Source organism: Emys orbicularis, chromosome 1 (assembly GCF_028017835.1).
Source record: "Emys orbicularis isolate rEmyOrb1 chromosome 1, rEmyOrb1.hap1, whole genome shotgun sequence".
NCBI lineage: Eukaryota > Metazoa > Chordata > Testudines > Emydidae > Emys > Emys orbicularis.
The window spans coordinates 342,718,931-342,731,993 of NC_088683.1; the positions used below are offsets into that span (position 1 = coordinate 342,718,931).

Consider the following 13,063-nt stretch of genomic DNA (forward strand, 5'->3'; position numbering starts at 1 on the left):
AGACCCAGATTCAAGTTCCCACTCTGCCTGATTTGGAGCAGAGACTTGAAAACCAGATCTCCCACTTCTGAGGTGAGTTCCCTAACCACCAGGCTATAGGATATTCAGCAGTGGGCTTTGCTCTCGCTCTCCCTCCTATTGAAGCTATTCTACTTTGTATAAAATACTAAAATATTGATTGGAGCAGGGACTGAAACCTGGGTCTCCCAGGTGACTACCCCACGCACTGGGCTATAGAGTTTCTCTGTCTGACCCAATGAATATTTAAGTATTTTATAAAAAGTGGAACACATTTCTTAGTCAAAGTATCCCACATTACATTACAATAACTTTAAATAGTATATACTGGTGTGTTTGTGAGCAGTCTTCATCTTCAAAAAACAAACAAACAAACAAACAAACAAACAGATCCTGGCAATTTCCATCCATTAAATCTAACTTTAATCCCTAATAAAATTGAGAAACAATTAGTGGGTTTTCTCCCCCTCTGTTAAGGGTAATGGAAGCATAAACAACAAATCATGCCAGAAAAATTGGATTGGTTTTTGATTAAATTACAAGATTAATGGACGAAGGGAAATTCTGTAGGTATATATCTAAGTTTTAGCAAAGATTTGGGGACGCATGTGTCTGATGAAGTGGGTATTCACCCACGAAAGCTTATGTTCCAATATATTTGTTAGTCTATAAGGTGCCACAGGACTCTTTGTTGCTTTTTACAGATCCAGTCTAACACGGCTACCCCTCTGATAAGTAAAAGAATAAAATTCTAAAAATATTTAAAGCTCTTTTAGACAATAACCATACCTCGGCTTTTAGAGTGGCTAGCATACAGTTAGTGCAACCAGAAACAATATATCATAAATGTTATGATTAAAAATAGCAACAACAATACATTCACTTTGAAAAGGAAATTTTAGTCTGAAGAATATAAGAAGATAATTAGACAAATGTATTATTTTATTGCACTAGAATAACTTTTAGAAAGTAGAAATAGCCAAGAATTAAATATACAGGTTCAGAAAACCTAAACCTTATAATATCTGTGGCTGCAAATTATTTAAATCTTTACTTCCTGGAATTTTGCTGTTGCACAGGTTCTTCAAATTGGTATAATCACAATTTTTATCTTTCCATTCATTTTTACTTTGCTATACTGCATAAAGTATGATAGTAAGTAGTTTATTTTTCTTTTAATTAACTACTTTAATTGTCTTTTTAATTTTCAATTTAATGTTTATTATATATTTTGGGGTAATTCAGTTCGTCACTGGCTAAAATGAATTGAGAACTATAGATATTTATACAATATGCTTTTTTTCTGAGTCTGAATTCACTATTTTCCCCTTAATAGGGAGTTTAACATGATAATTTATTCAGGACATCTGAAATGCTGTTTCTTTTAAAAATCAGGTCACTGAAGAACACCAAAATCAGACAAGGCATTAAAATGCATTTAATGAAACTTCCAACAAATGAAACTGGCAGGACACAAGGCTCTGCAGCAGGAGTTGTAGTTCTAACTGCTTATTAAGATAATCTCCTGCAGAGCAGTTTACCTCTCATGTTGGTTTGTATATTCCCCCACTGTGTTGTTTTATCAGGCAGTATTAACATAGCCTGGACTATTTTGCAAAGTGAGTAGCAAAAGAATAATACAAACAGAATACAAAACAAGGTTTTAAAAAATCAGCTAAAATACGCTATATTCAACTTTTTGTGTATCTAAACAATACAGAATACTAGTAGGAAATTTCTAGGGTATTATTTCTTATCAAATTCCTACAGTCATCCAGAAAGGGGTAACAATTTGACTCAGATGTACTGAATGGGGTAACTGATATTATCAAATGCAAAAAAAAGGAAGATAAAAGGTAATTTATGTGGATTTGTTGGGAAACTATTGATATAATTATGACAATAAAGAAACCCATCCATGCATAACGAGTTTAATTCCATAACTGACATTGTGTAATGAAGGAAGTTATGCAGCAAAAATTTTTGAGGCCTTCTGAACTCTGCCATGGGCACTTCTGGCGATGTAATAGTAATAAAACCTGACATCCCATAGGAGTTGTTGTGTATGTGAAGGGAATGTGTCATGTAACGTCTCTACTGAAGCCTATATCACACACTGCAAAATGTATGTACAGATAATATGTAAGGAGTTATATATCTATACTGAAAATTATGCTCTTAAGTTGATAAGTTTCTTTTAGGCAGGAAATGCTTATCTACCTGTCTGGCTATATGTAAACTAAGTATCCTATCCCTCACAATGAACACATATTTACAGTCTGAGCAAAATGCTAATCAAGTGATTGAAGATTCTCCCCACGAGATTATTACAGGCAAAAACAAGCAGCAGGGGTTATCCTGTTTACAAGTGAAAACAATGGAACTATTTCCGGGGGTGCAAAGGTACATCCAGGTAGCCTTCACCTAGGGGACAAGCTGCTAGCTGGCTGTTCTTATGGATGGAAGATCACAACCAGTCTGGCTGTTTAACACTGGGAGAAAAACTTTGGATGAGCTATCCTTTAAGAGACAGGAGAATGTCTTGTTAGTTAAGTTTAAGTTCTAGAAAACAAGTTATGGTTTTATTTTATACATAACCATTTGTTTCCATTAATTCTACTTGCTTCTTCTAGAATATCTGTTCTTTGATAAATAAACTTTTACTAGTTTTCACTGTAAACAAATCTAAGTGCTGTGAGTTGAGCAGACATGAAACTGGTAAGTTGGATGCGCTATTGCACTGGGAGTAGTGTATCTCTGAATTCTGTGAGCATAGGGCTGGTCACTCCAGGGGGAGTGTTGGGGGATTGGAGTGTGTCTATTGCTTGCCTGGTGAGGGACAGCCAAGGCTGCGTGGGCTGAGAGGGGAGTGCTTTTGTTGCCTGTGGCTGGTGGAGTCAGGGAACTGAACCCTGGAAGACACAAACAAGGCTTCTTCCCGCTAAGGGCAGCTGCTAGCAAGGTGCCTCACAACCCTGGGTACCCTTGGGAAGTGTCACAGCATCCCACCTTCTCTTGTACCCAAGAGCTCCCTATATTATGTAGCTATCCAACCGCAAAAGGCCTGTGAGCATTTGTCCATCCCTACTGCTAGAGTGACACCTACATGCTGTCTCAGGAGTAGGAAAGGACCAGATACCAGCTGGGAATAAGCCACTAAAAAAATTACTTGCCTTGTACATAGATGAGTGTCTTATGCCTGAACTTAGGCAGAGAGAGGAAGGCCCTCTTGATACCCAGGTATCTTTTGATGGTCAGGACTCACAAATACTTCACTTCTGCTACACAGGGCTTTAACAGCAAATATTTCTTTGCACTGAGTACTCATAAAACTTATTAGGGATGAACCCATTTTCTTGTTAACAAATTGCCTACCATACCTTAAGGAATTGCCTTTCTGGTGGCCGAAGCATGAAGGGGCATATGAATGTTTAGCATATGTGGCATGTAAATACCTTGCAACACTGGCTACAACAGTGCCATGCAAACACCTGTTCTCACTTTCAGGTGACATAAATAAGAACTGGGCAGCATTATCTCTCGTAAATGTAAACAAACTTGTTTGTCTTAGTGACTGGCTGAACAAGAAGTAGGACTGACTGGACTTGTAGGCCCTAAAGTTTTACATTTTTTTACATAGCCACTAAAAATAAAGCAACATAATCATTCTACATTTGTAAGTTGCACTTTCATAAAGAGATTGCACTACAGTACTTGTATGAGGTGAACTGAAAAATACTATTTCTTTTGTTTATCTTTATTACAGTGCAAATATTTATAATCAAAATAATAATATAAAGTGAGCACTGTACACTTTGTATTCTGTGTTGTAAATGAATCAATATGAAAATGTAGAAAAAAAAATCCAAAATATTTATAATATTTATAATAATATTTTTGATGAAGCAAAGCTGAAGAAAGCGATTTCTGGGTTTGACTGGAGCCAGACGGAAAAGTGTGATGAGGACTATAGTATCTTTGCTGACAAGCTGAGACGTTGCATAAAAGCAGCTGAAATTGAAAAGATGAAGGCGGCAAAGGGAAGAATCTCAAACAAAACAAAAAGCTTGTTAGAGAAGCAGAGAAATATGAAAAAGGAGCTCGGATAACAACCTCGAGTACTCCATTCTGTGCAAGCTTATATGGCAAAAACTGAAGGACAACTTTGAGAACTTCCAGAAAGAAAAGCTCTTTAAAACAGCTGAATCACACAAGAGCCTCAGGATATGCAAGCGGGAATTGACGCAGTATAGATTGAGCGTAACAGCATTGAAGAACAAGGATGGAGAGACAGTAATTGACAGAGCAGGGATGGAGGAGGTCTACAAGGACTTCTATACAGAACTGTTCAAATCAAGAATCAATGTCCCTCTCTCAACGCTCCAAGAGTCAGAAGAATAATAATCGTCAGCGAAGTCCAAAGCGCACTACACCAGATGAAGAAGGGAAAAGCTCCAAGCAAAGATGGAATAATGTCAGAAATGATTTCCGCAGGGGGCGAAAAACTTTGGAAGGCCCTCGCTTTAAGATTCAGTCGATATCTTGAAGAAGGAAAAATACCATCAAGCTGGAAGGAGTCGAATACCATCTTGCTGTACAAGAAGGAGGATCGAGAAAATCTTAAGAACTATCGCCCTATATGCCTGATCTCTCATATCTATAAATTCTTTACAAAGGTGATAACGAACAGACTCTCGCAGAGTTTGGATGAACAACAGCCGAGAGAGCAGGCAGGGTTTCGAAGAAATTTCAGCATGATCGACCATATATATACCCTTAGCCAGCTCCTAGAAAGAGCGAGGGAATACAAACTCCCGCTGTGCATTGCTTTCGTCGACTATGAAAATGCCTTCAATATCGTTGAGTTCAACGCAATATTAAAGGCGCTCGCAGAGCAGAGCATTAATATGCAGTACATCAGTTTGTTAAAGGAAGCGAATACTGGATGTACAACAGACATTACTCTCCTTGAAACTCTGCTCCGCATCCCAATCGAGAAATGCGTAAAGGAAGGAGATACGATTTCACCGAAACTATTTACCACCTGCCTTGAAATGGTTATGAACAAGATCAATTGGAGGAGTGGTGTTAATATAAATGGAGAATGATTATCTCATCTCAGATTCGCGGACGACATCGTACTAATTGCTGAAAGCACCAACCAACTGCAGAGCATGCTATGAAGACTCGACAAGAAAAGCAGTCAGGTCGGTCTGAAAATGAACCATTGCAAAATGAAATACATGAGATCAGACGTCTTACGAAAGAAGAAGTTGAAGAAGTGGAACAGTATGTATATTTGGGCCAAGAAGTTAGTACGATGGGCGGGCCACATAGCACGGTTCACGGACAATAGGTGGACCGCAATAATTACTGGGTGGTACCCGCGAGAACAGAAAAGACCACCTGGTCGGCCTCCAAGAAGATGGGAAGATGACATTGTTAAACGTTTCAGATGAACGTGGAGAAGAAAGGCAAGAATGCGAGAAGAATGGCGGACGTGTTGTGATTGACGCAGTCTTAACGACAGCTGAAGACCGATCGATCCAGGTGATCCAGGTGATTTATAATAAATTTAAATTGGTATTCTATTCTTGTTTAACAGTGTAATTAAAACTGTGATTAATTGCAACTAATTTTTAAAATCTAGTTAATTTGTTTTGCATTAATCACTTGAGTTAACTGCGATTAATTGACAGCCATAATTTAAATAAATTCCTATTAGATCAGATTCTGATTTTACTCATACTGGTTTTCCACAACCCTAACTCCACTGACTTTAAGGTTTTACTCCTGGTTTATACTGGTATGACTGTTGTCAGAATCAGGCCCACTGATTTTGTCTAGAATGGAAAACTTAATGGAAAACTACTAGAATATTGTCAGTCTCCATTACTAATAAACATTTACAGTATATTGCATTTGTAAAAGGCTGTCTTATAGAAAAAACAAAAATATATGAAAAATGTTTTATGCAAAATTTGTATCCATATTAATATCTTAGAATAAATACAAAAGTAATTTAGCAACTCTGATACTCCCCAACCAATGTCTTGCATTATGATTTTAATGAAAGAGGAGTAAAATATTAGTGGATGATATGTAAAGGATCTCAGCAGAGCTTTCTAAATGTTTGAGGGGATGAGGAATTGTGTGAGGTGTGGGAAAGGAGAGAATTGTTAACATGACCTTTATTTGACTAATAAATATGGGTGTTTTGCATTTGGAGAGCTATAGGTTATTTTAATATTTTATATCCAGATCCTACACAATACTGCAAGCTACTTGGTACAGTAATGTACATTGACATATGAATCATACAGCATACTAAGAATGTCTTTCTTCAGGGAGTAAGTAGGTGAGCCTATACTCTGATCACTTGGAGGCTAATTAGTGTCCCAGGAGAAGCTGAATGGGAGTAATTATCTAATCAGGGTGATGGGCTGGGTGTAAACATTCAATTGGTCCCTGATAAAAGAGGCATAGGAAGGAAGTGCAAGAAGGGGTGGGTGGAAGAAACAGGGCTAGCTGAGCCTGGCAATGCAGTGGTCCCAGAGTAGGAAGATCTCTGTTCCTTGCAGGTGCTACTCAGCAAGCATAAAGCTCAGCAAAGATTGTAAATAGGTGGGAGCATGGGGTCTGTGGTGATACTGGTGAAGAGAAATTGAAATAAAGTGTCACTAAGAGCACACCTAGTGGAGTCTGTGCGATTTCTGCAGGGGACAAGGATGGAGCTGGGCCTGTTACAAAATGTAATATTTATGACTATCAATACAGTTTTTAATAAAAATAGCCAAAACCAATACTGATACTAACAGTAAACTAAGATAAGACTATGACAAGCTTCATATGTTTACTAGTCATTCACTTCAGATCTTGCTGCTGTGATTTGAGCCACACAGTTGAAGAAAAGGCTACCAATACAAACAGCCCTTTACAGAACACGAAAACAACACAATAGTTTCCATTCGGCAGAGATGAGTCACATACAGACTCAAAAATATTATATTTTCAGGCTATGCTGTTACTTCATCACGAGAAAAGTTACAGAGAAAGTGAAAAGATAGTAAAATAATATGGATCTGAGGATTTAATCAATGAATGAACTTTGCAACATACAGACACTTAACTTCCCCGGTAAGAGTTTATGATTGTGTAGACATTGGACTGTTTGTATAGAGTGAGTAGGATTTTGACTCTCCTAACAAAATCAGCAATGGTAATTGATTGTTTCTTTCTTCTTGGTTCTTTGGGTTATAATTAGCTGTGTGGTGTTAATCTCAGTTTATGCTAAATGCTGCTTTTTGGTGGGGAAAAAGCACCTCACCTATTTAGTCTGTGCTGCTTGCTAGAAGTACACAAACTGTGTAATTCAACTGTTACATTCAACTGTTACTATTTAAAAGGCATAAAAAGACTCCTCTTACAAATTATGGTAATGGATTCAACAAAGTACATCATTACCTGCACAAAGAATATACTTCCTCATTATGATCCCACATGGCACTATATACTCTGGCCTCAATCCAGCAAAACATTTAAGCATTTGCTTAACTTTAAGTATGTGAGTAGTCTCATTGATGTCAATATAAAAATATAGGCAGAGGAGACCACATCTTTCCTCATCAGGCTCCTCCAATGCCCCCAGAGGCATTATGACCACCATAGTTATCATGCTTCCTTCTAAAACACACAACGTGCTCCAATACCACAGCATTCCAGAGTCTGAAAGCCACAACTTTCCCCTAAGCTTCAATTTAGAAAAAACTAGACTCACTAAGACTAAAATTCAAGGAATATAAATACAGCTTTTAAACCATCTGATAAGCATAAACCGAATTTTATAGAGTTTAATTTGTGTGTTTTTCTGCTGAATCCTTAAAAACTGTGCTCTTGTCTGGTCTGTCTGTCATTGAAGATCTTTAGATTGTAAACTCTTTGGGGCAAGGACCATATTTTTGTTCAGTGTTTGTACAGTGCCTAACACAAGGGGGGCATAGTCATGACTGGGACTCCTAGGTGCTATCACAATTTAAACGTAGTTGTCTGAATGAGCTCTCCCCTGCCATTAATTGATGAACTGGGGAGAAAGACTTCAGGAGCAGACCTTATTTTCAAAGACACACTTACTTTGCCTAGGTGATCAGCAGACCAGCCTGCTCTGCCAAGTGATCAGTTTTGGCTGGTCTGGGTTAAAATTCACTTTAGTCTTGGATGCAGGGGTAATGTAATGTCATTATCCTTATTGTATAAGTAAAGAGCAGTAGAACTATATTTAATATGCCTTAATTGAGGAGGATCACCCTAAATTCACTCGCTGAGTGGTAGTGATGCCAAATCCAAGTGAAAGAGATGGCTGTGGACAGGAGTTTTTATCTGGTTGTGTGGACTTGTTTAAAGGGTACTAAAGCCATTTGACCTTCCCTCTCCAGTGTTTAGACAGAGCTGATCCGATTCAGTTGTGAGTCCTTGTTTCTTCTATGTGACTGCTCAAGCTGAAGTTTCTGATAAGCTGGGATAGGCCCTGAACCTTAGACCTTGTGGTGTGGCCAGTATTGTGACAAAATATAATGCTTAGGAGGCAGTACCAGTGAGGTTGCCTGCTACCCTTGAAATCACTAAGAGCTGAAATTACAAATGGACTGGTGGAGTGACAGTGGCAAACAGTGCCAGTGACTGCAATGCTGGCGAGAAGCAAGAGGAGGCAATGACTGCAAGTAGCGACAGAGGTGGCAGCAACAGCGGTGAGCAGAGTCAGTAGCATCACTCTGCCAACCCTCAACGGTGGGTTGGGAGGTTGTCCCACCTGAATTCACCCCTGGACTGTGGCACTTCACTAACCTCAGACAACAAACCATCATTGGGGTCCAGTGGAGGGGAAAAGGAAGTGGTGTGTTTAAGGGATATTCATCCATTGGACTTTCACATCACAAGATGGGAAACTGAGGCAAAGGACTGCTGCCCAAGATCCTGTGGGGGAGGGTGCTTTAATTAATTACTTATTGTTTACTTACTTCTGAGTTGTTGTTGTGGTGCTTTCCCAAGTTAATGCCGTGTATCCCTCTGCTCTTAATAAGGTTTTCTTTTCTTATCCACAGACTCAGTGCTTGCAAGTGGGGAAACATTGCCTCTTAGAGGCACCCAGGGGTGGTGTTTAGTTTTCCCAGATTTCTGAATGGAGGCCCGAGACAATTTGGTTTTGTAATGTTAAGAGAAACCCCTAGATATGGAACAGAGCCCTTCATAGAATCATAGAATCATAGAATATCAGGATTGGAAGGGACCTCAGGAGGTCATCTAGTCCAACCCCCTGCTCAAAGCAGGACCAATTCCCAACTAAATCATCCCAGCCAGGGCTTTGTCCAGCCGGTGCTGTCGATGGCACCTGGCAGAAGCGTTACATAAATAATAAGTAATAATAATCCCATGGTACTCTCTAAGAGAAAAGATTTTCCCTTGTTGCATTTTCAACTATGTTCACTGTTGTGCAAAATAATATGTTGTAGCTGTCCTTTGGCTGCCACCCTGTCATCCTAATGATGGCCACATTTTATTTTAATGGTGATGTGATTCCTTTATTATAACGGGGCATACTAGCCCTTTAAGAATACGGGGGCCAGAAGACCTGGTGTCAGGTGTTGGAATGGAAAATGGGCCCAGAAAATGATAGTGGAACAGAGGAAGTGGTCCTGCAGAACTAGGAGTTGCATGAGGTGGGAAAAACCCTTGAACACAGTTCCTTTAAGGGCCTAGGATCAGGAGCTCTGTAATGTATGATGGGACAGAGCTCTCCTTTCCTCCAGCCAATCAGGAGGAGCTCTCTGGAGGAGGGCAATATATAGATTGCATTCTGTCTCAGACGAAGGGAGACACTGATGCAGAGGGAAGCCAGGGCCAAACGAGTGAGCTCCAGCCAGCCAGGATTATTGGCTTTGGGTGGAGCAGATTTACAGAGGAAGAGCTTTGGGTGTGGCTCAAGAACCGGAGCTAAGTATGAACTGTTAAATTACGGTTATGGACATTATGTGTGGGACTCATTGTGAGTAAAGACTGTGAGGATTGTGTGAACTTTATTTGATATTAAACCAGACCCAGAAAGGGGTGCTGTAAGCCACAACTAAGACAGTGTGTAGTACTTAAAGGGGCTTGCAAGAGGGGGCTAATAGGGAGAGTTCTTGTAAAGCAATCCCTGGCCATAAGGGGGTGCTCAGTAAATGGCCACTCCACCACTACATGTATATTTTTGTTTTTTTGTTGGGAAAACAGTTTGGGATGAAAAGTGTTGGCCCAAAGTAGCCTGAACTTGATGATGTTCAGGGTATTCTGAAAAGCTCATCTTTTCACAGGAATTCAAAATTAGGAGAGGAAATGTCAGAGTGGGGAATTGTTGGAGGGGGATTTAAGCTTTTGAATTCCTTGATTTGCTGGTAGTGGGCCATACTGAATTATACTGCTGTACTTTAGATATGTTTCAGTATTTTTATAGATAGATAAATATAAATTTCAGTTATGTTCTGGGTGCCCATAACAAATGGATATTTGCTATTTTTAGTGTGTATACACATCTAAATAAGTAAATGAAACTATATTTTCCCCTCATATTTGAACAACATAAGATGCACAGGTTAGTGTCAGAGATTCAAATGTATCCCCTGGAGTCATAAAAATGTGTTCCTGACTAACTTATCTCTGTGACTGCAGGGTGAAGACAAAGCTGATAAACTGCCAATTTTTATTGCTCAGAACAAACAAAAATATTTCTATTAGTATATTATCAAGGAAGATTGAGGTACCACACAAATTATGGTTGTGTATATTTTGATAATAAAATTCATATAAATGTATATGAAAATTAGATATAGTCCTAAATTGTCTTGAAAATTGCCTCTGTTCTCTTCAGTTAGGCACCCCAGCACACAGACGAGTTCCTGCACCATAACCAGTGGACAAACAAAAATGAGAAGTTTTTGTATAAGAGCAGATATCAACCCTAAAATTATAATTATAGTCCTGATTTATTGCTAAATGTATTATACCAGATTTCTGATGTTATTATATTGTAATATTGCCTGCAACTCAGAAACCAGGGTTTATATCCATTGGGTACAATTCTGCAATATTAAACACTTGCAGATTCCCATTGGCTTCCATGGGTCTCCAGTATCAGGTGCCAATGTACTTTATCTTCAAAATTTTTATTGATTTGAGAAGAAACAGCACAAAAATAATCTATAAATAATAAACAGATGTTTTAATAATTTAAATTCTGGCCAAATTCTGCAGCCGTACTTGCTTACTAATTGAACTAAATGTCTATTGAGGTAGTGGGAGTTTTAAATGAACAAAACCGGAGTAAGGACTTCAGGATTTGACTCTTTTAAAAGATGCTTACAAAACGCGTATGGAAAAATTAATGTATCTTTGCAACTTAAATTTTACCTCTCTTCCTTTTCTTGCATTTCTAATTGGGTTTGCTTAGTGTGCTTTGTTTCTCCATATCTATCCAGAGTAGCCAATATTGATGTTTCTGAATCACTCTGCAATTTACCAAGATTATTTCGTAACTTTTCATTCTCACACTCAAGTTCATGAATGGAAGCTGTGTAACTCTCATGTTCTGTGTTAGATAAATCTATAGTCTGTGGAAGAAAATAAAATCATCATTAAATGGGCATTTTTTCAATGTAACTAGAATTAATATTTTTAACATGAAACACAAGGCAACACTCTTTGCTAAATACTTAGTTACCATATGTAATCACACAGCATTCATAGTAAATGATACACCAGTAGAAGTGCCTCTAGAAAAAAAGAACTACATTAATGGGAATAATAGCCTTTGAAACACAATGAAATTAAATTAGAATTTTTCCACAAACAATGCATTCAAGGCAGTAGAGTAGTAAATTTGTTCGGTTTATTTGAATTACTCTCCTTGAAAAACTAAGCCATGAAAGTAATCCTTAGCTGCCAAAGCTTGCAGTTGATTTAACTATATTTCCTCCTCAAGTAATATTTCCACTAATAAGAATAATAAGAAAAAATACACAAAGGCATTATCAGACTATTCATTTAAACGCTATATATAGTAGCAATACATGGGTGTGAAAGGCAAAACATCTAGAAAGACATGGCAGACTATTGATAAAAAATCTGGAGAAATCTTCTTAGACATTTGTTTATAAATAAACAGGCTTCCCTGGAGTTCAAAAAGATGCAATAGAAAAAAAATGGTAACTGAGTTTAGAGATTGAAATCCAATTCCAACACTACCCTCAGAGGTCACTTTGCAAGACTGTCATTATAAAAGCTACTGTAAAATTATTTAGTTTGCAGGTCCAAAAGCTCATTGATTCAACCAAAATTACAACTAGTACAAAAAAGAAGCTCTTGTTAGATTTTTGGGGTTAGAAGAATTGGAAAGGTGCAAAAGGGCTAACGTGTTAAAGGCTAAAATCTGCAAAATGCTGAGCACCTTCTTCATAGTTCTGAGCATCTTCAACCCCCATTAACTTCCACAGACAATGAGGAAGCTCTGAATTCTACTGGAGGTGCTTAGTACATCAAATAATTGGGCTCTTATGTAACACAAATGAAAATCCATGAAGGAAATACTTCAAAATAAGCAGGTCATAATTTTAGTAATTAAAGTTGCAAATAATATTTGTTTTCTACTAATGAATACATTCATCTGGTTCTTAAAGGGGAAAATGGTCTATAGATTTCACTGATAAATGTTTAAAATAAGTGTGTCAGTGGAAACAATATAGGCACCTACATATTTATATTTATAATGGTTCGGAAGCTCCTCTATTAAGCTGAATTAGAATGCCTTAGAATTTTTGGAAATGTTATGCTTATGTTATGGATATGACATAACGGAGATGTACTTTATGCAAGATGGATCTTGTAAGATATCATTGGAAAGGTTATAATTTACTGAATGTGATTATCCAATTTGTATGCATGTATCATTTCTGTATCTAAAGTTAGGAATGTGGAGTATGTAACAGTTACAACTGAGTGTGTATTGGGAAGACACCCA

General features: G+C 37.9%; 1 protein-coding gene across 1 annotated transcript in view; it reads right to left on the reverse strand.

Annotated features, from left to right (window-relative positions):
- The window catches only part of DEUP1 (deuterosome assembly protein 1), a 60,594-nt gene that overhangs the window by 17,408 nt on the left and 30,123 nt on the right, over positions 1 to 13,063 (reverse strand). Inside the window, exon 11 of the mRNA XM_065423394.1 lies at positions 11,458 to 11,657. Coding sequence (XP_065279466.1) covers positions 11,458 to 11,657 — 200 coding nt within the window. The remainder of the gene's footprint in view (positions 1 to 11,457; positions 11,658 to 13,063) is intronic.